The sequence below is a fragment of the Chiloscyllium punctatum genome, chromosome 41, assembly GCF_047496795.1.
Source record: "Chiloscyllium punctatum isolate Juve2018m chromosome 41, sChiPun1.3, whole genome shotgun sequence".
Lineage (NCBI taxonomy): Eukaryota > Metazoa > Chordata > Chondrichthyes > Orectolobiformes > Hemiscylliidae > Chiloscyllium > Chiloscyllium punctatum.
The window spans coordinates 27907082-27934487 of record NC_092779.1 but is presented as its reverse complement, the minus strand read 5'-3'; the positions used below and the strand labels follow the sequence as shown (position 1 = coordinate 27934487).

The following is a 27406-nucleotide window of genomic DNA, read 5'->3' as shown; positions in this document are numbered from 1 at the left end:
CCCCTTTACCAGATAGCAAGGATTAAAAAAAGCTTCATTTTTTTTCTGGTTTATTCACTCAGTGGAAGCCACTGGCTGCAACCTATTCATCATGTTATCCTACTCCTCAATACACTTGTCATTGAAGGATGGCAATAAGTTGGTGACTGCAGATTGCTTGTTGTACAGTCATTTTGCTTGAACATCTTATTTTTCACACTGTTGAATTCCCTCTCTGATTCTACTGGGACAAGGAGAAACGACTTCTCTTGCCCAGCCAAAGTGTTTTGTTTTACATATTAAATAAGCTTAATGTGTTTTTGTTTTACGTATTAAATAAGCTTAATGTGTTTTTCTTAATTTTCTTTAGGGCCCAGAAGGTCCAAGGGGAATGCTAGGCATTAAGGTGAATTTGATCTTGACATTTTACATGGTTCAAAAATTGATCCATATGTGATTTTGTTTGTATTTTGTCACATGATGTTAACAAGAATTGTTAAATACGTTGTTGAATCTAATTCAGATTTGAGCTCAATACTTTGTTAGACCTCTTAATTATCATGAACCACGTCCACAACTTGTTCAATAACTTTCCACAGTGTCATGATTTGGAGATGCCAGTGTTGGACTGGGGTGTACAAAGTTAAAAATCACACAACACCAGGTTATAGTCCAACAGGTTTAATTGGAAGCACACTAGCTTTCGGAGCGTTGCTCCGAAAGCTAGAACGCTCCGAAAGCTAGTGTGCTTCCAATTAAACCTGTTGGACTATAACCTGGTGTTGTGTGATTTTTAACTTTCCACAGTGTGGTATCATTAGCAGTATTTAAAAACCTGATATTGTGCTGTAGGTGTTCTAACATTACTGAATCCAAACTGATTTTAAGGCATTAAATTATAAGTATTGAATAGGCTTGACAGGGACTGGCTACAGCTTTTTAAAGTGATTTCAGAGTTGCAGTTCACAAATACTACATGAGCTAATGATTCATGACAGCCACTGATGCATCAGTGACCAATCCTTTTAACCCCAGCCTACAACAAGCCTGTAGGAGAACAGCAGAACCAAAAGATTTATAAAACAATACAGAAGCAGGTTAGTGTTGCCTTCTTGAGTAAGTTTCGAAGTGCCAAATGTCCACAGGTTACCCAAACATTTTTAAATCCGCTTTATTTTGGATGGAGTTGTACTGTAGGCGACTGAAGGTAGATTGACCGTCTCATTATGTGGATATATACTACTTAGCTTTAGTGCTGTTAATGCTCTTTGGTTCTGTTTGTACTAGATACAGAAGAGACTTTTATAATGTGAAATGCAGCCCTGTTTGTATCTGTGCATAAATGAAACATGTGCACGTTTGGCAGTGTAACTGCAGATGTGCCTTCATTAGAGGTGGGTTTAAATTTGGGAAATTTTATATGAAATGAGTATTATTGATGTGCCATACATTATAAGATATATATGAACTTCTCATACAATCCCTACAGTGTGGAAGAGGCCATTCAGCCACCAACCCTCCAAAGAGCATCCCATCCAATACCCATAACCCTGTATTTACCATTGAGCCTGCACATCTCTAGCCAATTTATTTCCAATTGAAACCAAAAGATAGAAACTATCCTGGATGACTCATTTTCCCCTGGAATTTATATTCTTGTCAAATAATCCTAATAAGTGCCAGATGAAAAGCTTCACCAAAAGTTTAATTATTAATTATATTTTAATGAACTAACGGAAATATAGTTTGCCTCTGTCCTAATCGAGGGCCCTAACTTTAGCCTAGAGTGTGTAATAGCTGGACTTGGATATGCAACAGGGTTCCCAGTGTGTTTTAAAAAGTACATGTGTTTTTTAACCTCTAGGTATTTAATAATAACAATTTCCCCTGGCTTTGTGTTCAGATTTAATGGTTTTATTTAAAGGTTTTGATTTAACCATTGAGATCAGGCTGTGCAAAGCCTAGTTTATCATTTTGCAGCAACATTGTGTGTTTTTCTGTTGAGAGATTAATTCATCAGAAGTCGCACCATTAAAACTGGCCTCTTTTCTCACAAAGGGACAATTTGGGAGCCCTGGGAAGCCAGGTCGTAAAGGAGATCCAGGACTCCGAGGACCACAGGTGACAATCAATATTCATTGACAATATTCCTGCTGTTACACTGCCACTGCTTCGCTGGTTTCATCGCATGATGTGTTTTTAATGTAATTTTGAAAAATTAACTCCAGATGATATACACAGCTTTGCTGCCTGATCTCGTTTGTCCTGGAAGCCCAGAACATAACTCACCCCAGATGCCATCATATCGTCTCATGGAGATTCTTGTTGTTGAGCTGAGACTGGATGGGACCTACTTCACGTGGTGCAGAAATGTGATCCTTTCCTCATTAAGGCGACACAGGGTCCATCAGTTGATTTGTTTTCCCAAGATGGGACAGGAGGGGGGGTTAGAAACCAGTATGCACCCCTGTAACATTCACACTGGAGCACTTCTGAGGGACTGGAACAACAGGTTCAGTCTGCTTCAATTCAAGGGCACATTGAGCGATTGCAAATGGAAAACATGAGGAAAAGCCGCTGATCAGAATTGCACAGTGATAGGGTTAAAGGCTAAAGTTGTGAAAGTGGGAGACATAAAGGAAAAGTAGTTTATTACTGATTAACAAAAACTTTAAAGCATGATACAAAAAGAGAACAAATTAATTGAGCTTAAAGGAAATTGGAGAGATTCCCTCTGTGTATGTGTATGTATGTGTGTGGGGGTGGGGAGTGGGGGGAGTGTTGGTGAGGGGCAATAATCAGGGATTCACTGTAAAGAAAGGCAGAATTGTAAAAATACGTTCAATAGCTTCTTAAGTTGGAACGTAGCAGTTGAACTGCAGAGTATAGACTATAACGGACAAGTTGACTAACAAAAACTGCTGGAGATCACAGCAGATCAGGCAACATCCAGGAAGAGAAAGCAAGCTAATATTTTGAGTCTAGATGACTCACTAAAAATTGGTTTGAGCAGTAACCACAATTTCTGTACAGGCACACTGAGACTCCTGCAAATGCTGAAAGCGAAATGACTCCTGAAAACAAGGAAGGCCCTGGGAAAGGTGAAGCACCAGTCCACAGGCAATCATAATTGGTCATCTGGAATAGGGTCTGAAGTCACAAACCTTATGTTTTGCCCTCGAAATTTGAAGTTGTAGAAGAAAAAGGAATAAGGAAAAGGGCATTTGGAAAATTATGTTGATTAACTTGCTTGGTTCACTTCCTCAAATTAAAGATTTTCTCTTGGTTTCTAAAATCTGACTGGTTGTGCCAGAAAAGATTGTGAAATAAATGCTTGAATGATTTGCTTAGTTGAGTTTGATTTATTGATAGGATTCTTTCTTGGCTTGCAGTTGGAGTGTTGTGGTTTATAACCATTACACATAACTCAAAATCTGAAGCCAGAGATTTTCAACAGGATTGGTTCTGTTTTGATTATTATAAATCACAAGCTGTGGGATGATCACTGAAGCAGGATTTCACTGTCAATTACAATAACTGGGAATAGCTAGAAGAAAAATGACTGTGGATTATTATCTGTATAATTAGTGTCTAATATCTCAATTTACAAGCAACATCTGATTTTATTTTTCTATCTTTTAAAAGGGAGAACATGGGGTTCCAGGATCTAAAGGCCAAAAAGGTGGGAGTGGAAACAGAGGTCAACAGGTTCGTATTATTTGAAACTTGTTAAATGCTCAAGAAATATGACAATGAAAGACAACGTGTTGGAAAGACATAGCAAACGCGTTACGCGAGAGGACAAGACAAGTGATAGTACTTTGAGTATATGCCATGCATCAGCGCCAAGAATTATAATAGGACTAAGTTTTTAGTAAGGTTAGAACAAAATAGAGGATAAAAGAGGAGAGCTGCACTGGTGGCACAAGTTACAGAAAAGGAGATAATGGGCTGAATGGCCTGCAAAAATATTTCAGTAGAATTCTGTTAGAATAAAAGTTCTCCATTAAAATTAATGGAGAAACAGAAATGAAAAATAGTGATTCAGCCCTTAAGTAGAGTTGGGAAAAGGAAGAAAAATGCTAATGACAAACAGCAGTTCGGAAATTGTGAAAATCTGGTGACTTTCATTGTTAAATAAATTAAATTTGCCTCATTCAGGCATCAAATATGATCTGAAGAGTTGCACAGTGTATACCAGGAAGAGAGGATGTTATAGCTGAAATGTGTTTGTGGACAGCACAATTTAATGTTCATGGATGGGAATTTAATACATCCAGTTATTACAGAGTAATCAGCAAGAGGAACAGCCACAGAATTTCACGAGTAGGGTTAAAGGCAAAAATTGTTCAAGTGGGAGACATAAAGGAAATATAGTTTATTACTGATTAACAAGAAGCTTAAAGCATTATGCAAAAAGAGAAGAAAATAATTGAGCTTAAAGGAAATTGGAGAGATTCCCACTGCGTGTGTGTGCTCAGTCCATGAGATGCTTTATACTAAATATCAAATCACTCCACTTGCTTCAAACATGACCAAACTATCCCTTCCAGTTCAGTTAAATGAGGCAAACAAGGTTGGTTCAGATTCCTGGCAACAGGGTTCAGAGGAAAGCAGTTGAAAATACTGAACAGAAACATTGAATATTGTTCCTAATGCTTTCAGTGAAAGCTGCATAAACAAAACCGGTATCTGAAATTTATGTAGTGTGCTGAAGAGAGTAAAACATGCCAAAGTGCCACACAGGGCCGTTATTAGACAAAGACAATACGGACGACGCAAGTCCATGCCTCCCTCTCATATTCAAATTTCAGAGTCTGCCCTGGAACTATCTGAGTCAGATAAAATGGTCAAGCCTATCAACGGTAGAACACGGTGTTCTTTCATCTCCTTTTTACACCACTGATAGCATGCAAATACATTAATCACTCCAATTTCTATCAATAGCCACAAATACTGTTCACTTTTCTTCCCTTTCATTTCCAAGTATTACTTGCTCCCATGATCACTTGAAGTTATGTTCAGACGAAGATTCATATTGAATTCAAAGCATTTCTCTCTCTACAGATGCTGTTAGACAGGCTGAGTATTTCCAACACTTGCGGTTTTTCACTTTCAAACTCCAGCATCTGCACTATTTTACTTTTAGTTATTGACAGATTCTCCCGCATGTGCAGATTCTCAAGCCTGCCTGTGGTTATCCTTCTAAGTTGCGTCTCCACCCCGAAGTGCACACTAAATTACAAAAAAGCCTCATCTCATTGACAGTGACTGGCTCAGCTGCGCCTCTGCTGGCAATCCTACTTTTGACTCTTGTATCAATTCTACATGTTAGGTTGTGGGCTCTCTTTAACACATCAAGAGTATTTTGACAAGGACTATTCTGAACTGAGATTGGTGAATGGGTTTTGCCATTTGATATAGGTTTGAAATTCAGTGCTCCCAAGGAATTTGGGTGCCGAGCCAATTGTTATGGGATCCAGCTGTTAGCTTTTATGTGCTATATCCAGTTTAGCTCCAGGAGTTCAACAGCCAACACAGTCTGATTAGTCACACATCATTATATGATCTGAATGCATCGCCATCATGAAAACGCATCATTGCATCTATCAGTTTGAATACAGTAGTCCCCACTGACATCCCCCCCCCCCCCCCCCCCCCCCCGCCCCGCTCCCCATACCTGTGGGGAAATCATTCTTAAACCTACTGTGGAAGCCCAAAACCATGGACCCATTCATTTCAATGGGAAATTTACCTTCCCGGAAGTCCCCCATCCCTGGTTTCAGAAGGTTCCCTATAATATGTTCAGGCCACAGTAAACTACAGGTAAGTGAAACTGTGGGAAATGATTCTGCAGTCACGGGGATCTTTGGTTTCAGCTATTGGCTTTTGTTTTCTTAAGTTCAGTTAAAGGTAGTGGTCACGGCTGGAGTACAAACTTTGATGATTATTCATTTACTGCCATGCCTCATTGGGGTAGCACACTGATATAAAGCCAACTATTCCCAGAATCATTACTAAAGTTAATTAAAACTTCTAAAAGAAAACACACACAAGATCCTCCAATTTATCTCATTTCTACACCAAGGTTAGAAAGCACAGATCAGGTTTCTTTGCTTAACAAGAATGACTATTTATTAAATAAGAAACATAGGGACAGGAGTAGGCCACTCAGCCCCTCGAGTCTGCTCTGCCATTCAATAAGGTCATGGCTGATCTGTGACCTACCTCTGTATACCCCATACCTTTGGCCTGTACACCTCAAGACATTCATTTAATAAAATTTATCTATCTCAGAATTAAAATTGACAACTGATCCAGTATCAATTCCATTTATGGAAAAAGAGTTCAAACCTCTCCCACCCTTTGTGTGTAGAAGTGCTTGCGATATCTCTTTGAATAACCTGCCCATGACTTTTAGACTATGCCCCTTCTACAATCTCCAGCCAGTAGAGTTACTTTTTTTACCTTCTGTATCTTTTCCTGTTAATATCTTGAAGATTTCTATCAGATCACCACATAACCTTATAAATTCTCAAGGAGATAGGCCTATATTTTATAATCTCACCTGATAACTCCTGAAGTTTGTGTATAATTCTTGTAAACCTACATTATACTCCCTCCATAGCTGGTACATCCTTCTAGTGGTGTAAATGGACTCTAACTACAGTTGGTTCTGCTATAATGCCAGTTTCCTCCAACGCGAATTGGCTTTAACACAATTGAAGAACTTAGACCACTATTTGTAGAACACAAACTTTCCTTACCAGTATTGCCTATAACACGACTCCGGCTCCATTAGTTTAAATGGTGCAGCTATTGCGCAATTTTCTTACAACACAACATCGCAGAGAATGGGACTATCACATTATATCTTAAATGACTGTACAGGTAAACAACAGCGAACTGATTAAAACTCTTTATAAACCCCACCATATATGAGCACACAGGTAGAATAAAAAACATAGGTGGTGATGGGCTAAATACAAAAAAAAAACAAAAGCTAAAGGAGGTCCAGTGTTTCCTGTTCACAAGACTACGCAAGCTGATCAGAATGGTGCTTCTTAATCTTCCTTCTCTGCATGCTTAAACTGGTTTACTGGAAGCACGAGGTGAGCAGTTCGTTGTTAGTTTTACCTTTAGTGACTTTACACTAAATTTTGAATTCTGACTAGTTCATTAAAATTCACAGCCAGTTGAACGAACTATGAACTAGTTTTCTTCAGGCTCAAAGTGGATTTTGTTGCACAGATCCAAGACAGCTCCTGAGCTGCTCTGTATCATGTTCATAGCCCTAAGCCGTTCAGCTACCTCAGAGTCAATCACATAGTTGTTGGCAAACAGAAGGCCTTTGTCATCAAAAACTGGTCAGTAGTCCATAGACCAACCAACTATATGTTTCCAGCTGTATCTCCATTGTACACGTCCTTGGCTCCAGCTTATCCGCACCTTCTATTCCTGCTCCAAACAACAGCTGTGTAAACAGTATTTACAATGAGTGTCAGGCAACTTGTTTTCAAAAAGAAATGCAGAAATCTTTGATTTTAAAGCAGTTCTTTTCCTATTTCAGTCCACAATTAAAAATAGAGAAAAGTAGAAAGGCACGGTCCTCATATTATAAACTGTCTTATAGTCACATGCCTTGTAATGTCAGCTCCTTTTACTAAATGTATTCTAGCTGAGGCATTGGATAATTCAAACCCAATCAAAATTTTCCCTGCTCTTCTAACAATGATCTTCCTGTCCTTGCGTTCATCAAATCGTTCCCTACACTGACTCCTTCACCCATACACATGGCCATGATTTCAATCCCACGATCAGGCCAGTTGTCAAAACCTCTGAGATCTCTCTGCTGTATCAATGTCTGTCTTGTATTTGTATTGAGGCACATTCGCCTCTAGACTCAACCCTCCTTCATTTTCATTTTCTCTATTTGGATAAAGAAACCTTTGATCACCCCTGCCATTCTATTGCTTTTCTCCTGTGAAGATGTTAATGTTCTTCACAATGACCTTAGTTTTGCCTTCAGTGACTTTACATTAAATTTTGAACATGTTTCAAAGTCTGTCACTCTGTATCACAACAGCAACTTCATGGATTGGGTCCATGGGAAGTAAATCAGAAATGCTAATGATATATGGTCAGCTTTTATAGCTTATAGCAAGATCAACACTGAAATGCATTCTTTATTCTCTCTCCCAGGCTATATATTCCTGACACTTCAAAATAATGTTTGGGAGTGGAAACAATTCCAAACCACTACTTTCTCAGTTAAATGCTGATCTGGTTTGGCTATTCTTCAGCACTATTTCCGTTGCTTAAATTGCTTCTCATTACAGTTGATAGCTGCTTGCTCCAATTATTGCACTACCTGATGGGGGATAACTTGCTATGAGAGTCTGCTGAAAATGTTGAGAAGTCCCATAACATTACTGAGTGGATCTTTCCCCTTCCCGAAGGTGATGAGAATGTGCTATGCCTCATGGTCTTATTTGAGCCACGCAGGTAGAGATCTGCCTTAGTTACTAGACCAAAGCAAGACACTGAAGCATACAGAAAAGTTACTTATCTTTGCACTGTTAGCATCTCATTATCCACATTCCTGTCTTCCTTCGTACACAAACAATAAAACAGATACCCCTTCTATGTCATTGGTTAATCTCCTTCAGCTAGACAGGGTATAAACAATCAAGCTCAAACCAGATGTTGCCCTCTCTTCCTTTAAGGAGAAAGTGAGGACTGCAGATGCTGGAGATCAGAGCTGAAAATGTGTTGCTGGAAAAGCGCAGCAAGTCAGGCAGCATCCAAGGAACAGGAGAATCGATGTTTCAGGCATAAGCCCTTCTTCAGGAATCCAATTCTGTCTCATCCTGAGGCCTTCTTAGAAGGTTTTTTCTAAATGTCACTCCTGTTTACCAAGGTGCCAACTGGGATTCTACTGTCATTAACTCTAAGTTGCTACTAATATGGAGGCATTATTTATCTCTTGGAATTAAACATTAAAAGTTTCTCCCTGATATTATTTACCACTGTTATGGATGAGGCCAGGCCCCTCAAAACATTTCAAGAAGGTAGCCCAGACCCTAACTTTGCTATATGATTTCAGCAGGTGTATAGTGAATATTCCAGGAGAGAATCAACTGGTCAGACTACTTAGTTTTAAACAAAAACTGAATTTATTTACAACATTACTGAATGAAACACAAAGAGCAGAAAACAGAAAACCAAATAACTTGTCCTATTTGAACCCAAAAGACTGTCCCAACTTAATGATGCTGTTCCAAAATACTTGCAACAATCCCCATGAACACCCCTTGGCATAAAAGGTAAAATCAAACAAGGGTTTACAGGCTTGAAGTTAGAAGGAGAGAGAGTCCAGCCTGACCTTGGCCCAGCAGCCTTTCTTCACAAACACTGCGGCTGACCTGTCAGAGCTGATAAACTGGCCACTCCCCTTTCATTAGGCAAGTTTTTTTAAAAACTTGAAAGCCTTCTTCCTATGGCACTATCTGTTAGCTTTAAACAAATGGACCCTAAAATCCATCCAAACTCTCAGACGTTTCAGTTTACAACCCCTCTGAAAAAGATTCTAGGACGATATCACCTTGCCAGAATGAGCAGCCTTGTCACCCCACCTAACATGCCGGCCTCACATTTTGACTCATGTACACTGGTTTAATCTATGAATAGCACTAAAGGTCAAAATGGCATGGACAAATTTTGGTTTGGGGGTCTCTGCATTACAGTGACATTTCTCCAGAAGTCCTTGACTGGCTCAGGGTCCAGTGCAAATGCATTGGGTATGGTTCTAACTCTGCTCCAGGTAGCACCAACACCAGCCTTGAGGTTTGCATTTTCAACTAATCACTGTTGGTATCAAGCTAGCAAAGTCACTGTTTATTCATGGAAGATTAGGTATATCTCTTAAACCATCAGTCATATGATAGATAATGGATGAATCAATATGCAGATAGGGACAGATAGGTGAGTTTTCAATATTTTAGTTCACCCCAAGATTGTGCACAAGTTAGTTCCAATGCCTGAGTACTTATGAAAACAGAAAAAAATTGATTTGCCTGTAATACAAAAATGAACTAACTTATTTTCAGATTCTACTTTAATTATTTTGGAAGTAGTACAAGCTGCCTGATGACCAATCAACTATATTACAAATCATAATTCCAAAAAAAATTGAGGTTGCTGAAAATTACTTCTGGAGATCAGCAGTGGACACCAATGACCTGACTTGGTCTTTCTCCAGTTCACATGGGTTATGTCCTTGTTCACAGACCATTTCTGTGTTTCTTTTATTTGCCAAGAACAAAACGAAGATAAAAGCAAATACATTCATTATGCACTGAAGGTTGAGCAGTATTTTTGTCTGTTAATTACTAACAGGGTCCAAATGGAATTCCTGGTCTTGATGGAATAGATGGAAATCCTGGAGCTAAAGGACGTGCTGTAAGTGTACTTTCAGTTTTAATCCAGTCCAATCCATCATTTTAGAAAAATAGGCTTTGTGATTCCATACACATGTTACAGCATATTACCAGGTCTTCAAACAGACCTGTTTCCAGCTGGAGATCCTGTTGTAAAAATAAAGGAAGCTTTGGAGTTAATTCCATTGTGTTTTGGCATTTATGTGACCAGAACTCCTTTATCCTGCTTGGAAATCTCATCCCTGTAAGGATGCAGTGTCCTTTTGTTGGGTTAAAATTCCATATAAACTTGTAGTGTTGTTTCTCCTACTGTAAGCATAGTGAGTAAATGCCATAAAGGAAATAGGAAAGTATAAAAGGACATGAAGATATTCCTTTCAGTCGATGTCCCAGTGTTGAGGACATTACGTTGTCACCTTTTATCAGTACTTAGTGAATCTCAAATTGTCTGGGGCCACCTACTCTCCCTGTTTCCATTGGTCAATCCCACACATCCATCACGCTGAGGCAAAATTTTTAAATCTCTTCACTACCTTCAGCCCAAAATTCCAAATTCAATGCAGAAGAAAGAAATCGTGGTCCAGTCACGGATAATGAGGATTTTCAAAATTAAAGACTGGAAACCAAAATTGGATCTTCATGGATGAGACAAAGCAGAGACTTGACCCATCAAATGGTTTTCCATCCATTCAGTTTGTTAAAAGAAAATTCAAGAAAGCATAGTCTTGGTTTCTCTTGTTTCAACCCAATGAGGGCTATATCAAACACAGGCATTAATGTTAGAAAAAACTTAACTAACAAACTCTACCCCTGATCCACTGGGCAGATCTGAAGAATCAGTTGCTGTTTCATCTCTTCCAATACTAATTGTGAAGAACTGATCTTGGCCTCCTGTCTAAAATTGTAGTATCACATATCACCCATTACTAGACCAAAATCAGTCGCTACATTAATAAACATTTTAAACATACTAAAAGAGTAAATCATTGCATACTCTGTTCCAGGAAGGCTTCCTTATGGTTGGGAACAGTTCAGATTGGGTGTTTACTTGCATTACATGGAATGGTTTCGATGAGATAGGTTGTTTTAATGTACCTACTAATTGGAGTGAAATAGGTAATGTCCACTTCTGCACATGTGGACGGAGTAGGAAAGGGGACTAATCAGTCTTTTGGGCATTCAATAGGGTCAACATGGAAATCCAGGCACCAAAGGCATCATAGGACAGGCAGGACCTCGGGGGAGCCCGGTAAGCTTCCTTTTGTTTTTATTCTAAGTTTTGTTAACAATTTCTTAAAAGCAAAATGAGAAATAGTCTTGCTCTTAAAGAACTCCCCAACCTCACTGATAACCAGCAATAAAATGGAATCATCAGCAAGTATGTGTAAAAGTAAGGGCAGAATGTGATCTGGCCCAATTATCTCCAGACTTCTGCACTCTAATTATTGTACTGGATCTTGATGCTCCGAGGGTAATTTTTGCCTTTTGCAGTGATGTATAATGAATCACAATGAATTGGGATCCTTTCATTGAAGTCAGTGAAATAAAGGTCTATGAGAGATGCACCCGTTTAATTCCATCACACAATGTAGTCAATGACCTCATTAACTATGTGCACCAACGTTGAGGTTGAATATTTACTAACAAATTATGATGAACATATTCTTTGTCACACAGGGCATTGATGGTGCAAGTAGATTTGGTTCTCCAGGAATAAAGGGAAGAAAGGTAACAGACTATATTATTAACAAATGGAAAACATGACCGGTAATTTGCTGAAACATTATTGGGACTATGACATCACATCCTCCTGTGACACACTGATTGAATAGTTAGTCAACACACAGGGTGGTAAATAGCTGCCTTATTGCTGAAATATAGGGAAGGGTAGTTGCAGAAACAGACGTGCAAGTCCCATTGTCTGAATCAATATTCTTGATCACTAACCACATGAGAAGGAGCAGCGCTCCGAAAGCTAGTGCTTCCAAATAAACCTGTTGGACTATAACCTGGTGTTGTGTGATTTTTTAACTTTGTCCAACCCAGTCCAACACCAGCATCTCCAAATCATGACTACTGTTGGTGGCATTCTGAAGTGACACTGTTGAGAAACAATTTTTCTTTTTCAATAACATTGAAGATATGAATACAGAAGAAAATATTAAAGGTCAGTATGCTTTCCTGACATCTGATGTCAAATTGATTACTTTTCCACCCCAGAAATAGTAGCATGAACAGAAAGCATAAAAAAGGAAAATGGATAAATATTTTCAAAAGAATAATTTTAAATGTTTGAAGGAAGGTGAGTTCCTTATGAGGGATAGTTCAGACATGATGTGTTGAATTTTAGCTAAGGGTTGGTGTCCCTGAACCCTGTTGGAAAAGTCTATGCCAAATTCATGTGTACTTAGCTGACTAGCCCCACAGCTATTGAAAAACCGTTGAGAAGTTGACCTAAAAGCTGCTGCCAGAGAGGAGTTCCTATCTCTGTCTGCTGCTGGCCAGTCAATAGCATATAATTCTCCTGTCCTAGTAGCACTAGTGGGAATAATGTCCTGAAGAGAAGATACTGATGGAGCCTAATCTTTTACGTATGTCTGGGGTCTTGCTGGGACCTGTTGACAGATCAAAAGGAGAGGGGGGGGAGGGGGGGGGATGTTGGTTGGTGCATCCCGTTCAATAGGGCATGTTGGGCAGAGTGGTACATTAGACACAAGATGCCCAAGTAGGATATACTGCTTTCTAACTTAGCTGCCAACCTGGACACTTGACATGGACCATGGGAAAAAGTCCATTGGCAGTTGGGTGTAGACTATTGAGTAACCTTTAGTTAGTCCAACATAGCCCCCACTTAAGGGTATCAATTGTCCCATGGGCGAGACTTCCTTCTCTACAAAGAATAGGCAGGAGATGGACATGGAGGTGAACTTTACAAACCCTTCACCTGCTATTGCATTCTGTAAAAAAAGTTCAACCCAAATTTGTGCGTGGCACCAACCCTGTCCAACACCACCCCCCACCCTCAACTCTGCCCAACAGCGCACCCTGCCCCCAACCCAGCCCAATACCGCCTCCCCACACCCAACCATGTCCAACACTGCCCCCGCCCCCCCAATCCTGCCCAACACCGCACCCTGCACTCAGCCCTGCCCAACAGTGCCCCGCCGACCAACACCTCCCCCGCCCAAAACCCTGCCCAACACCGCCCCCACTCCCAGCCCCATCCAACACCTCCCCGCGCCCAAACCCATCCAACACTTCCCCTGCCCCCCAACCTCATCCAACACTACCCTCCCGTCAACACTGCCCCCCATCCCAACCCTGTCCAACACTGCCCTCCCACACCAACGCTGCCTAAAACCGCCCAACACCGTGCCCTGCCCCCAAACCCCGTCCAATACTTCCCTCCCACCGCCAACACTGCCCAACACCGCCCAACACCGTGCCCTGCCCCCAAACCCCGTCCAATACTTCCCTCCCACCGCCAACACTGCCCAAAACCGCCCCACCCCCACCCTGCACAACACCGCCCCCAACACTGCCGCCAACACCGCCGCCACCCCCAACTCTACCCAACACCATCGTCCCACCCCTAACACCTTCCAACACCACCCTGCCCCCAACCCTGCCCAACACCGTCCCCCCGCCCCCAACCCTGCCCAACACCGTCCCCCCGCCCCCAACCCTGCCCAACACTGTCCCCCACCCCAACCCTGCCCAATACCGTCCCCGCCCCAACCCCTTCCAACTCCGCCCCCTGCCCCCCAAAACTGCCCCCACCCAAAACCTGCCCAACGCCCTCCCCCCGCCCCTAACCCCTTCCAACACTGCCCCCTGCCCCCCAACCCCGTCCATCACCGCCCCAGCCCCCAACACTGCCCAACACCGCCCCAGCCCCCAACACGGCCAACACCACCCCAGCCCCCAACCCTGCCCAACACCGCCCCCGCCCCAACCCTGCCCAACATCACTCCCGCCCCAACCCTGCCCAACATCACTCCCGCCCCAACCCTGCCCAACACCACCTCAGACCCCAACCCCACCCAACACCGTCCCACTGCCCCAATCCTGCCCAACACCGCCCTGCCCCAACCCTGTCCAACACCGCTCCCCCGCCCCCAACCCTGTCCAACACCGCCCCCTGCCCCCAAACCCATCCAACACCGCATCCGCCCACAACCCTGTCCAACACCGCCCCCGCGCCCAACCCTGACCAACACCGTCCCCCCGCCCCCAACCCTGACCAACACCGCTCCCCCGCCCCCAACCCTGTCCAAAACCGCCCGCGCCCCCAACCCTGCCCAACACCGTCCCCCCGCCCCCAACCCTGTCCGACACCACCCCCGCCCCCAACCAAGTCCAACACCGTCCCCCCGCCCCCAACCCTGCCCAACACCGCCCCTGCCCCAACCCTGCCCAACACCGCCCCCGCCCCAACCCTGTCCAATACTGCCGCCTGCCCCCAACCCTTTCTAACACCGCCCCACCCCCAAACCTGTCCAACACCGCCCCCTGCCCCCAACCCTATCCAACACCGCCCCCTGCCCCCAACCCTGTCCAACACCAGCCCCCCGCCCCCAGGCCTGCCCAACACCATCCCCACCCCAAACCCTGTTCAACCCCGCCCCCCAAACCTGTCCAACACCGCCCCGCCCCAAACCCTGTCCAACACCGTCCACCCGCCCCCAAGCCTGCCCAACACCATCCCTGCCCCAAACCCTGTCCAACACCGCCCCTGCCCCCAACCCTGCCTAACACCGTCATCCCACCACCAACCCTGCCCAACACCGTTACTCCGGCCCCAACCATGCCCAACACAGCCCCCACCCCCAACCCTGCCCAACACTGTCCCCCTGCCCCAGTCCTGCCCAACACCGCCCCCGCCCCAACCCTGCCCAACACTGCCCCCGTCCCCCAAACCTGTCCAGCACTGTCCCCCCACCCCACAACCCTGCCCAACACCGCCCCTGCACAACATTGTCCCCCCGCCCCAACTGTGCCCAACACCGTCCCCAACCCCCAACACTGCCCAACACCGCCCCCGCCCCAAACCTGCCCAACACCGTCCCCCGCACCCAACTCTGCCCAACACCGTCCCCCGCCCCCAACCCTGCTCAACACCGCCCTCGCCCCAACCCTGCCCAACACTGTCCCCCACCCCCAACCCTGCCCATCACTGCCCATGCCCCAACCCTGCCCAGCACCGTCACCCCACCCCCAACCCTGTCCAACACCGCCTCCGCCCCCAACCCTGTCCAACACCACCCCCGCCGCCAACCCTGCCCAACACCGACCCAGCCCCCAACCCTGTCCAACACCACCCCCGCACCCAACCCTGCACAACACAGCCCCCGCCTCCAATCCTGCCCAACATCGCCCCGCCCCCAACCCTATCTAACACCGCCCCTGCCCCCAACCCTGTCCAACACCACCGCCACCCCCAACCTGTCCAACACCGCCCCCGCCCCCAACCCTGTCCAACAGCGCCCCTGCCCCAAACCCTGTCCAACACCGTCCCCCCGGCCCCAACCCTGCCTGACACCGTCCCCACAACCCAACCCTGTCCAACAGCGCCCCTGCCCCAAACCCTGTCCAACACCGTCCCCCCGCCCCCAACCCTGCTCAACACTGCCCCACACCCAATCCTGCCCAACACCGCACCCGCCCCCAACCCTGTCTAACACCGCCCCTGCCCCCAACCCTGTCCAACACCGCTGCCCCCAACCCTGCCCAACACAGCCCCCACCCCCAACCCTGCCCAACACTGCCCCCGCCCCCAACCGTGCCAAACACCGCCCCCGCCCCAACCCTGCCCAGCACCGTCACTCCACCCCCAAACCTGCCTAACACCACCCCAGCCCCAACGCTGCCCAACAACGTCCCCCTGCCCCCAACACTGTCTAACACTGCCCCTGCCCCCAACCCTGTCCAACACCGCCCCCGACCCCCAACCCTGTCTAACACTGCCCCTGTCCCCAACCCTGTCCAACACCGCTGCCAACCCAACCATATTCAACACCGCCCCCGCCCCCAACCCTGCCCAACACCGCCCCCGCCCCAACCCTTCCCAGCACCGTCCCCTCACCCCCAACCCTGCCCAACACCGTCCCCGCCCCAATGCTGCCCAACACCGTCCCACCGCCCCCAACAATGCCCAATACCGCTCTCGTCCCCAACCCTGCCCAACACTGTCCCCCCACCTCCCAACCCTGCCCGGCACCGTACCCCCACACCCAACCCTGCCCAGCACCGCCCCCGCCCCAAACCTGCTCAACACCGTCCCCTGCCCCAGATCTGCCCAACACCGTCCCCCGCCCCAGATCTGCCCAACACCGTCCCCCGCCCCTAACGCTGCCCAACACCGCCCTCACCCTCAACCATGCCCAACACCACCCCCGCCCCAACCCTGCCCAAAACCGTCCCCCCGCACCCAACCCTGCCCAACACCGCCCTGGCCCCCGCCACCAACCCTGTCCAACACTGCCCCCCGCCCCCATCCCTGTCCAACACCACCTCCGCCCCCAACCCTGTCCAACACCGCCTCCACCCACAGCCCTGCCCAACACCGCCCCCGCCCCCCAACCCTGTCCAACACCACCTCCGCCCCAACCCTGCCCAACACCGCCTCCGCCCCCAACCCTGCACAACACCGCCCCCGCCCCAACCCTGTCCAACACTGCCTCCGTCCCCAACCCTGCCCAACACCACCACAGCCCCCAACCCTGTCCAACACCGCCCCCGCCCCCAACCCTTCCCAACACCGCCCGTGCCCCCAACCCTGTCCAACACCACCCCCACCCCCCAACCCTGTCTAACACCACCCCTGCCCCCAACCCTGTCCAACACCGCCCCGCCCCCAACCTTGCCCAACACCATCGCCGCCCCCAACCCTGTCCAACACCGTTCCCCCTCCCCCAACCCTGCCTAACACCGTCCACCCACCCCAACCCTGTCCAACACTGCCCCCGCCCCCAAAACTGCCCAATACCACACCCACCCCCAAGCGTGTCCAATGCCACCCCCGCCCCCAACCCTGTCCAACACCGCCGCCTGCCCCCCAACCCCGTCGAACACCGCCCCAACCCTTTCCAACTCCGCCCCCGCCCCAATCCCTTCCAACACCATTCCCAACCCCTTCCAACACTGCCCCGCCGCCCCCAACCCTGCCAACACCACCTATGCATCCAACACCACCCTTCCACCCCCAACCCCACCTAAAACCGCACCCCGCCACACATCCCGCCCAACACCTCACCCAACTCAGTCCAACACTGCCCCTGTCCCCAACCGCATCCAACACTGCCCCTGCCCCAACCCCTCTAACACCACCCCCAACCCATCCAACACCGCCCTCCTGCCCCCATCCCTGTCCAACACTGCCCCCAACCCCATGCACCCCCGCCCCCTCTCACACACACATTTTCACTGCAACCTTTTCACAGGTTCCACCTCTGCCCTGTACAAGACAATGTTGGAGAGATTATCTGGGGAAGGTGGGGGGGTGGTTTATGGTAGCCCCTTTGTAGAACTCCAGAGGAAGTGTGGGGAGAGAGAGAGAGGGCAGATGGTCAGTCATTTGGAGACAGTGCCTGTTTAATCACTGTTAACAAAAGACGCGATCACTGTTGGAAACACGTCTTTGATGTAATGTTTCTATTGGGACCTCAAGATCTCCTTCAGATAATCCGATTTTTGGATAATTGGTATTCAGATAATCGAGGTTCCCCTGTACTCCCATTAGAGGTGAGGAACGCAACAGCTCTGCTAAAACCTCAGAAAATTATTGAATATGTTCACTATGACTGGTCAAATCAAGGATAAGGTCACTTGCCGAGTCATGTAAGGTCATTTTCAGGATTACATGAGTTCTGTTTGAGTAATTATTTTGTTTGAGGTTGCAACATTATTCACTATGCAAAAGTGGAGAAGAATATGGATACAGATTGCAAATACCTATCACAGCTGAATCACTCATTCAACACAACCGTAAGGTTCCGTTAAGAATCTTAGTTCACTATGCATTCAGTTTCAGATCCTACATCCCACTTGAAGTGAATAAGAAACTAGTCCCTAGACAGGATTTCCCCAGCATTTTACTTTAATTTATTCCCGAGCTTCTAAAGTTCATTTCAAGCAGAATGTGGCACATGGTTAATGCCCTTCCTCAAATGCAATAATGTGGATTGGTTGATGATCGCATTTGGTGAACAAAATTCAGATTACTCATCCTGTGAATATGTAAGACTAAAGCATAATCCAATTGTGAAGTTTAAGATGACTAAGGACCATGAGAGGGCAGATAAATGACCAACAACACCTGGGAATAACTTTAAAATTAGTGTTAGGCTGTTCAGGGGGAGTGAATATAAGGAGGTGTGTGATAGTCTGATAGGTGAAAGATGCTTGATGCTCAGTAAGGCTGAAAGAACAGAGGTTTGAATGATCTTGTCTACAAAATGTACAATATAGGAGACAAGGCAGTAGTGAGTTGGAATAATCTAGTCCGGAGATAACGAAGATACAAATGAGGATTTCAACACTTGACCAAGAGGCAAAGTTAGGCAAAGTTTTGGAAGTGGAAATGAATGGTCTTAGTGGTTGCTTAACTATGTAGTCTGAAGCTATCCTTGGTGTCAACAATCATGACATCAAGCTTGCAGATAATCAGGTTGAACCAGATAGTTGACACAGGGAAAGAGATGGAGTTGGTGGCTAGAAAGTAGATTTTGGAGCAGGGACCAAAAACAAGGGATTCAGTTTCCCAATAGTTAGTAAGAGGCCATTTCTGCTCATCCAGGGCTGGAATTCTGATAAGATTAATAATTTAGCAACAGTGGAAGAGTTGATGAGATAGAGTTGAATACATAACAAGTAGCAGTGGAAAAATTACACTGTGCTTTTATTCTATTAATATTACTCAGGGTGATGTGTATATAAGAAACAAAGTGTATCCAGGGATCATGAATCAAAAATACTTGATGAAACTAAAATGCAGACAAAACATGATCTAGTTATAGTAGAGGAAAGCTGTATGGCTGATGGCTTACTATAATTTCTGTGATCTGCCCTGGAGCGTGAACTAAGAATCAATTGGAATCCAATCTAGTTATTAATTCCAAAGATGAACTTAGAGGTTTTAGATTAGATTAGATTACTTACAGTGTGGAAACAGGCCCTTCGGCCCAACAAGTCCACACCGCCCCGCCGAAGCGTAACCCACCCATACCCCTACCCCTACATCTGCATCTATAGATGCATCTACCCCTTACCTAACACTACGGGCAATTTAGCATGGCCAATTCACCTGACCTGCACATCTTTGGACTGTGGGAGGAAACCGGAGCACCCGGAGGAAACCCACGCAGACATGGGGAGAACGTGCAAACTCCACACAGTCAGTCGCCTGAGGCGGGAATTGAACCCGGGTCTCTGGCGCTGTGAGGCAGCAGTGCTAACCACTGTGCCACCGTGCCGCCCACAGCACGGTATTGTAAGACTGCATGTAGTTAACACAAAAAATAGTTCATTGGAAATGGATTTTAAAACAGCCCTATGTTTTGCTGCTGTTAAGTATTTTAATCATTGTTTCCAATCACCTCTATGCCATTGGGGATTCATATCATTTTTGTCTTCAATAATTTATCTTTAACGTTATGTTTCTTAACCATTCAAGTGATAATGCAAATGTCTAATTATACATTTTGTTGTTATCTTTTCAATGATATGAGCTGAAAGAGCTTTACAACTTCGTTTTGACTGTCTTTGTTTTTCCTCCAATCCTTCAGGGGGACAGAGGAGGCATCGGAAGCCCTGGACTTCAGGTATCGACAATATTTCAAAAGGGTTCTAGTTTTTCCTGTTGTGTGATAAGAAAAGTCCTGATTTTCATTCAATGCTTTTTGTTTCAGGGAGAAATTGGCGAACCTGGTCAATTGGGCAATCCTGGATCCAAAGGAGCAAGAGGAGCAAGGGTAGATGTTCCATTTAAAATATTTAGTTGATCAAAGACGCTTGGGCATTCTTTTAACAAAATAGAGTCATAGAGATGTACAGCACAGAAACAGACCCTTCGGTCCAACCAGTCCATGCCGACCAGATATCCCAACCCGATCTAGTCCCACCTGAGAAATTTTAAAAACGCTCAAGATTATTTCCATTTAATCATTTTCACTGCCTGGTTCAGCATTGTGCCTGAACAGATTCATAGCTTACATGGTGAAAAGATGAGAATGAAGAGAATTTTGAACAATTGAAAAGCTGTCACACTACCTCTTTAATAAATCGTCCAATTGGATCTTGCAGCAAATTATAGAATTATATCAACAGTATACAAGTAACGCAGGGCTACTCATCACAAAATGATAAATGAGGTGATCTGTCGAGATCTAAAATTAAATAGCCTGCTGTCTTTGCTTTTTTTTAGGGTGATGCTGGATCTCCTGGTGAGCATGGGATTCCAGGTGATTACGGACCTCCTGGACCTCCTGTAAGTTGGTCAGATACGTGGAGAGATTTATTTTTGCCTTTATCTGCATGCTCTTTCACAAATTCAAAATGAGTGTATTCATTGAATTGATGCCAAAGGTTTGACGAATTATTACCATGCTCCTACCGGCCTACACAGCTGCTCTGTTATTTGAGAGATGAAAATATGTTGCTGGAAAAGCGCAGCAGGTCAGGCAGCATCAAAGGAGCAGGAGAATCAACGTTTCGGGCATGAGCTCTTCTTCAGGAATGAGGAAAGTGTGCCCAGCAGGCTAAGATAAAAGGTAGGGAGGAGGGACTTGGGGGAGGGGCGTTGGAAATGCGATAGGTGGAAGGAGGTCAAGGTGAGGGTGATAGGCCGGAGTGGGGGAGGGGGTGGAGAGGTCAGGAAGAAGATTGCAGTATAGGAAGGCAGTGCTGAGTTCGAGGGATTTGCCTGAGACAAGGTGGGGGGAGGGGAAATGAGGAAACTGGAGAAATCTGAGTTCATCCCTTGTGGTTGGAGGGTTCCTAAGCGAAAGATGAGGCGTTCTTCCTCCAGCTGTTGTGTTGCTATGATCTGGCGATGGAGGAGTCCTTGGTGGAGTGGGAGGGGGAGTTGAAGTGTTGAGCCACGGGGTGGTTGGGTTGGTTGGTGTGGGTGTCCCAGAGGTGTTCTCTGAAACGTTCCGCAAGTAGGCGGCCTGTCTCCCCAATATAGAGGAGGCCACATCGGGTGCAGCGGATGCAATAAATGATGTGTGTGGAGGTGCAGGTGAATTTGTGGCGGATATGGAAGGATCCCTTGGGGCCTTGGAGGGAAGTAAGGGGGGAGGTGTGGGCGCAAGTTTTGCACTCCTTGCGGTTGCAGGGGAAGGTGCCGGGAGTAGATGTTGGGTTGGTGGGGGGTGTGGACCTGACGAGGGAGTCACGGATGGAGTGGTCTTTTTGGAACGCTGATAGGGAAGGGGAGGGAAATATATCCCTGTTGGTGGGGTCCGTTTGGAGGTGGCGGAAATGACGGCGAATGATAGCAGTATATGGAGGTTGGTGGGGTGGTAGGTGAGGACCAGTGGAGTTCTGTCCTGGTGGCTTTGGAGGGGCGGGGCTCAAGGGCAGAGGAGCGGGAAGTGGAGGAGATGCGGTGGAGGACATCGTTGATCACGTCTGGGGGGAATTGCGGTCTTTGAAGAAGGAGGCCATCTGGGTTGTACGGTATTGGAACTGGTCCTCCTGGGAGCAGATGCGGCGGAGACGAAGGAATTGGGAATATGGGATGGCGTTTTTACAGGGGGCAGGGTGGGAGGAGGTGTAGTCTAGGTAGCTGTGGGAGTCGGTAGGTTTATAGTAAATGCTTGTGTTGATTCAGTCGCCCGAGATAGAAATGGAAAGATCTAGGAAGGGGAGGGAGGAGTCTGAGACGGTCCAGGTGAATTTGAGGTCAGGGTGGAAGGTGTTGAAGTGGATGAACTGTTCAACCTCCTCGTGGGAGCACGAGGCAGCGCCGATACAGTCATCGATGTAGCAGAGGAAAAGGTGGGGGGTGGTGCCAGTGTAGCTGTGGAAGATGGACTGTTCCACATATCCTACGAAGAGGCAGGCATAGCTGGGGTCCATGTGGGTGCCCATAGCTACTCCTTTGGTTTGGAGGAAGTGAGAGGATTGGAAAGAGAAGTTGTTCAGGGTGAGGACCAGTTCAGTCAGTCGAAGGAGGGTGTCAGTGGAAGGGTACTGGCTGGTACGGCGGGAAAGGAAGAAGCGGAGGGCTTTAAGTCCTTTGTGATGGGGGATGGAGGTGTACAGGGACTGGATGTCCATGGTGAAGATAAGGCGTTGGGGACCGGGGAAGCGAAAATCATGGAGGAGGTGGAGGGCGTGGGTGGTGTCCCGAACATAGGTGGGGAGTTCTTGGACTATGTTCGGGACACCACCCACGCCCTCCACCTCCTCCACCTCTTGCAATTCAAGATTTTTATTGAACTCAAATTCCACCACCTGCCAGGATGGGATTCGAACCTGTGTCCCCAGAACATTAGCTGGGTCCCTGAATTAACAATCCAGTGGTAATGCCATTTGGCTGTTATATTTTATAATATTTCATATCTATGCTTAATTTTGGAGAACAAAACTGGAAAGTCACAGGTGATGAACAGGTGTTTTTTTTACCCTGCTAAAGCGACTGTTTCATTTCTCCTCATTCTAGGGCCACAAAGGACCGGATGGCACTACCTCCATGTCGGTAGGTCACGTTGGACATGTATGAAAGATGTTTACAGTTTATTCACTTCTTAATGTTCATTGTCTAAGCCATACTTTTCTACTTTTTAATCACAGCCATGTGAACTAATATCGTATGTTCGAAAGAATTGTGGTAAGTATGGTGTTCGACTTGACAGTACATTTTTGGGGAGTGGACCGGTAGGTAATAGGGTGCCAAAGTCTCCAGAAGCAGAGCATCATGACCATCGCCAACCCACCTTGGCTGGAAGTGATAAGTTAGGTGTTGGGCAGGCCAGCTACCCTGGGACTAATCAAAGCTCTTAAATGACCAACCAGTAGTACATGGAGGGCCTCCTCAAGCTGTTGCTAATATGTTACTGGTGGCAGTAGTAGACTTCAGGCCACCCCCATTTGTCTCTCATTGCATGCCTCTTACCATTACCCTTTGTGGCTACTTGTCACTACCCCTCTTTCCCATGTCACTACCCCTCTTTCCCATGTCACTACCCCTCTTTCCCATGACCACCACCTCCCCAACCTCCCCAGGACCTAAATGACTGACCCCTGTAATGCTGCCCCACTTAACTTGGTTATCCAGCCTTCATGGCCCATTGCCATTCAGCAGAGGGGAGCCGCAGTCTTTCTCTAACTGCCCAGCAGCACTTGTGGGTGGACTTGTTTGCTGGTGATGTCAGACCCCACAGGGTGGCTCAGTGTGTAGCACTGCTGCCTCACAGCTCCAGGGACCCAAGTTCAATTCCAGCCTCAGACAACTGTCTGTGTGGAGTTTGCGCATTCTCCCCGTGTCAATGTAGGTTTCCTCCCACAGTCCAGAGATGTGCAGGTTAGGTGGATTGGCCATGCTAAATTACCTGTAGTGTCCAGGGATGTGTGGGTTAAGTGGATTAGCCATGAGAATGCAGGGTTATAGGGATGGGGTGAGTCTGGGTGGGATGCTCTGTGGAGGGTGGGTGAGAACTTGTTGGGCCAAATGTCCTGTTTCCACACTGTGACGATTCTATGATCTATACCCTCAGGCAGTTGACTGCCATGACCATACAATCTGGTGGAGCCAAGCTCATCCACCACACCCCCCCCCCCCCCCCCCCCCGCCTCCCCAACCTTTAACTGGGTGGATGGGAGCAACCACGGACATCTCGAGCTTTGGATGGGAGCAACCACGGACATCTCGAGCTTTAAATTTCCATCAGAATATTCCCAAATGGAAAGGTTTAAAAGCTAACCCGACCTGACAACTAGAAATGACCCACTCTCTAAGAAAGCAGACTTTGCTTTCCATGAATCACAAATCCTTTGGCCTATGTTCCTACTTAAACATGCCGGTAAGGAGTGAATGAAGTGAGGTTGTATTGTCTCGGTGTGGTTATTTTGAACTGTTTAAAGATATGATTAAAGTGCTGGTCTCCTCTGCAAAGATTGATTAGTTTAGTCTTTTGTATTTCCTAGCGTTAAAATTGTTTCTTTTTATTAGCATGAGATTTCCCACCACAAGCAGCTGAAGACAAGGTAGCAGTGTGAGTTTAATTAGGGGTGTGTGGAGAAAGGAATAGTGTCCTTTCAAATCTCACCTGCACCAAAAAAACTGCAGTTGCTACTGTTAAGTAAATTATTAATTTTATCCAATTTGCATAAGTAGGATAGGAGGAAATGTTGAAATTAATTAAGAGTTGGGTGAGGCTGAATCTTATCAGCAATCTTTCAAGGTAGCTTTGGAGGTGGGAGGGTGAGAAAGTTCTGAAAGCTGCCCTTCAGGTCGTCCAACTGACATATTCCTGTCTCCCTGTCGTCTTGTTGGCAGCTGTCGAGATTGTGTTGTCCAACATCTGACCTGATATGTAGGGGCTACTGCCAAAATTGGGAGAGCTGTCTGACAGATGTATCAAGCAACAGCCTAAAATAGTAATACTCACAGACAATGTCCCAGCCACCACTAACACCATTCCTGAATATGCCCTGTCCCGCTGGCAGATCAGACGCAGCTGAAGTGGCAGCACAGCAGTCTGCAGTCCAGAGAGAATTGCCCTGGTAGTCCTCTACATTGTCTCTCTGTGCCCAGTGACGTCGCACGGCATCAGATCAAGCATGGCAAAGAATCTTCTCTCTGATCACCATCTATTGCACCCCACTTCTCCCTCTCTAATGTACCAGTGCTCTTCCATGGTGAATAACACTTGGAGGAAGCACTGAAGGTGACGAGAGTGCAGAATGTACTCTGGGTGGGGGATTTCAATATCCAGCACTAAGAGTAGCTCAGCAACAGCATTACTGATCGAGCTGGCCGGGTTCTAAAGGACATAGCTGGAGACTGGGTCTACAGCAGTTGGTGAGGAAACCAACAAGAGGGAAGAATGTTTTTGATCATATCCTCACCAATCTGCAGGCTGCAAGTGCATGTGCTCATGACATTATCAATGAGATTGAGCACCACTCAGACCTTGTGGAGAGCAAGTCCCATGTTCACCTTGAGAATACCTTCCATTGTGTTTAAGGGACACTGTCAATGTGCTAAATGGGACAGATTTTGAACAGATCTAGCAACTGGACATCAATGAGACAATGTGCACCATCAGCAGCAGCAGAATTGTACTCCAGCACAATCTTGGCCTCCTGAGGATTTCGGCATCACAGATGCCAACCTTCAGCCAATTCAGTTCACTCCATGTGATATCAAGAAACACTAGGAGACATTGGGTACAGCGAAGGCCATGAGTGCCAAGAACATTCCGACATTATCCAGAACTTGCTGCTCCCTAGCCACGCTGTTGCAGTACAGTTATAATACTGGCATCTACCTGACAATGTGGAAAATTACCCAGGTATGTCCTGTACACAAAAAGGAAAACAAATCTAACCGAACCAAATACTGCCCCATCAGTATACTCTCAGTTATCAAGAAAGTGATGAAGGGGTCATCAGGTTGCTGAGCACCTGCTTAGCAACAACCTGCTCAGTGATGCCCAGTTTGAGTTTCTCCAGGTTGACTCAGCTCCTGACCTCATTGCAGCCTTGGTTCAAACATGGTCAAAAAAGCTGAATTCCAGAGGGGAGATGAGAGTGACAGCCCTTGACATCAAGGCTGCTTTTGACAAGGCATGGCATAAGAAGCCATAGCAAATATGCAATTATTGGGAATTGCAGGTAAAATCTCATCACTGATTGGAGTCAGACCTGGCACATAGGAAGATGGTTGTGATTATTGGAGGTAAATCATCTCAGCTCCAAGAAAACTCTACAGGGCGCGCTCAAGTAGAGTCCTGGGTTAAACCAGTTTCACCAATGACCTCCCCTCCATCATAAAGTTAGAAGTCAGATATCTGTTGATAACTACTCAATGTTAATTCCATTCCTGACTCCTCTGATACAGAAGCAATCAATGTACCAATACGATAAGATCTGAACCATAACAAAAAAGAATGAACTGGAAATCTGAAACAAAAAACTGAAATTGCAGGAGAAGCTCAGCAGGTCTGAAAGCAGCTGTGGAGAGAAATCAGAGTCAGCATTTTGGGTACAGTGACTCCAGTATAAGTGCAACAAGAACTGAACCTTATCCAGGCTTGGGTTGAAAAGTGGCAAGTAACATTTGCACCACACAAATACTACGCAATGAGCATCAGCAACAGAGAGAATACCTTGACATTCAATGGCATCACCGTCACTGAATTCCTCCATGTGATTCCACAAAACATTTCCACCATCTACAAGACATAAGCAAGGAGTATGATGGACTACTCCCCGCTTGATTAGCACCACATCCGCAAACATTCAGTCTCTCTACCAACACTCAGTAGCAGCAAAGTATACTGTCTACAAGATGCACTGCGACAATTCACCAAGGCTCCTTAGAAAGCATCTTCCATGGCCATGATCATGAACATCTCAAAGGACAAGGGCAGGAAATGAATGAGGACACCACTGCCTTGAATTTTCCATTAAAGCCACTCACCATCCTGATTTGAAAATATATTGCCATTCTGTCAGTGTCAGTTAATTAAAAATTCTGGAACTCCCTACCCAAAAGCATTCTGGGTCTATCTACAGCAAATGGACTGAGGCTGTTCAAGAAGGCAACATTCCACCACCTTCTGAAAGACAATTGAGATAAATGTTGATCCAGCCAGCAATGCCCACATCCTACTAACGCATTAAAAAATTCACATAGTCTTTCCAAATTCACTTGAAGCCCTTTGCACCTTTGTCACCTTACATTGCAATTGATCCATACATCCAACTCATTTGTATTGTTGTATAGATTTTTAACATTGCACTACCCCACTAGTAAC

General features: G+C 46.2%; 1 protein-coding gene across 1 annotated transcript in view; it reads left to right on the top strand.

Moving 5' to 3' along the window:
- LOC140464958 (collagen alpha-6(VI) chain-like) overlaps nucleotides 1–27406 on the top strand; it is a 182206-nt gene that overhangs the window by 129886 nt on the left and 24914 nt on the right. Inside the window, exons 29-39 of the mRNA XM_072560629.1 lie at nucleotides 350–385; nucleotides 2038–2100; nucleotides 3625–3687; nucleotides 10378–10440; nucleotides 11605–11667; nucleotides 12096–12146; nucleotides 20204–20239; nucleotides 20327–20389; nucleotides 20842–20904; nucleotides 23086–23121; nucleotides 23217–23253. Of these exons, the coding sequence (XP_072416730.1) occupies nucleotides 350–385; nucleotides 2038–2100; nucleotides 3625–3687; nucleotides 10378–10440; nucleotides 11605–11667; nucleotides 12096–12146; nucleotides 20204–20239; nucleotides 20327–20389; nucleotides 20842–20904; nucleotides 23086–23121; nucleotides 23217–23253 (574 nt within the window). The remainder of the gene's footprint in view (nucleotides 1–349; nucleotides 386–2037; nucleotides 2101–3624; nucleotides 3688–10377; nucleotides 10441–11604; nucleotides 11668–12095; nucleotides 12147–20203; nucleotides 20240–20326; nucleotides 20390–20841; nucleotides 20905–23085; nucleotides 23122–23216; nucleotides 23254–27406) is intronic.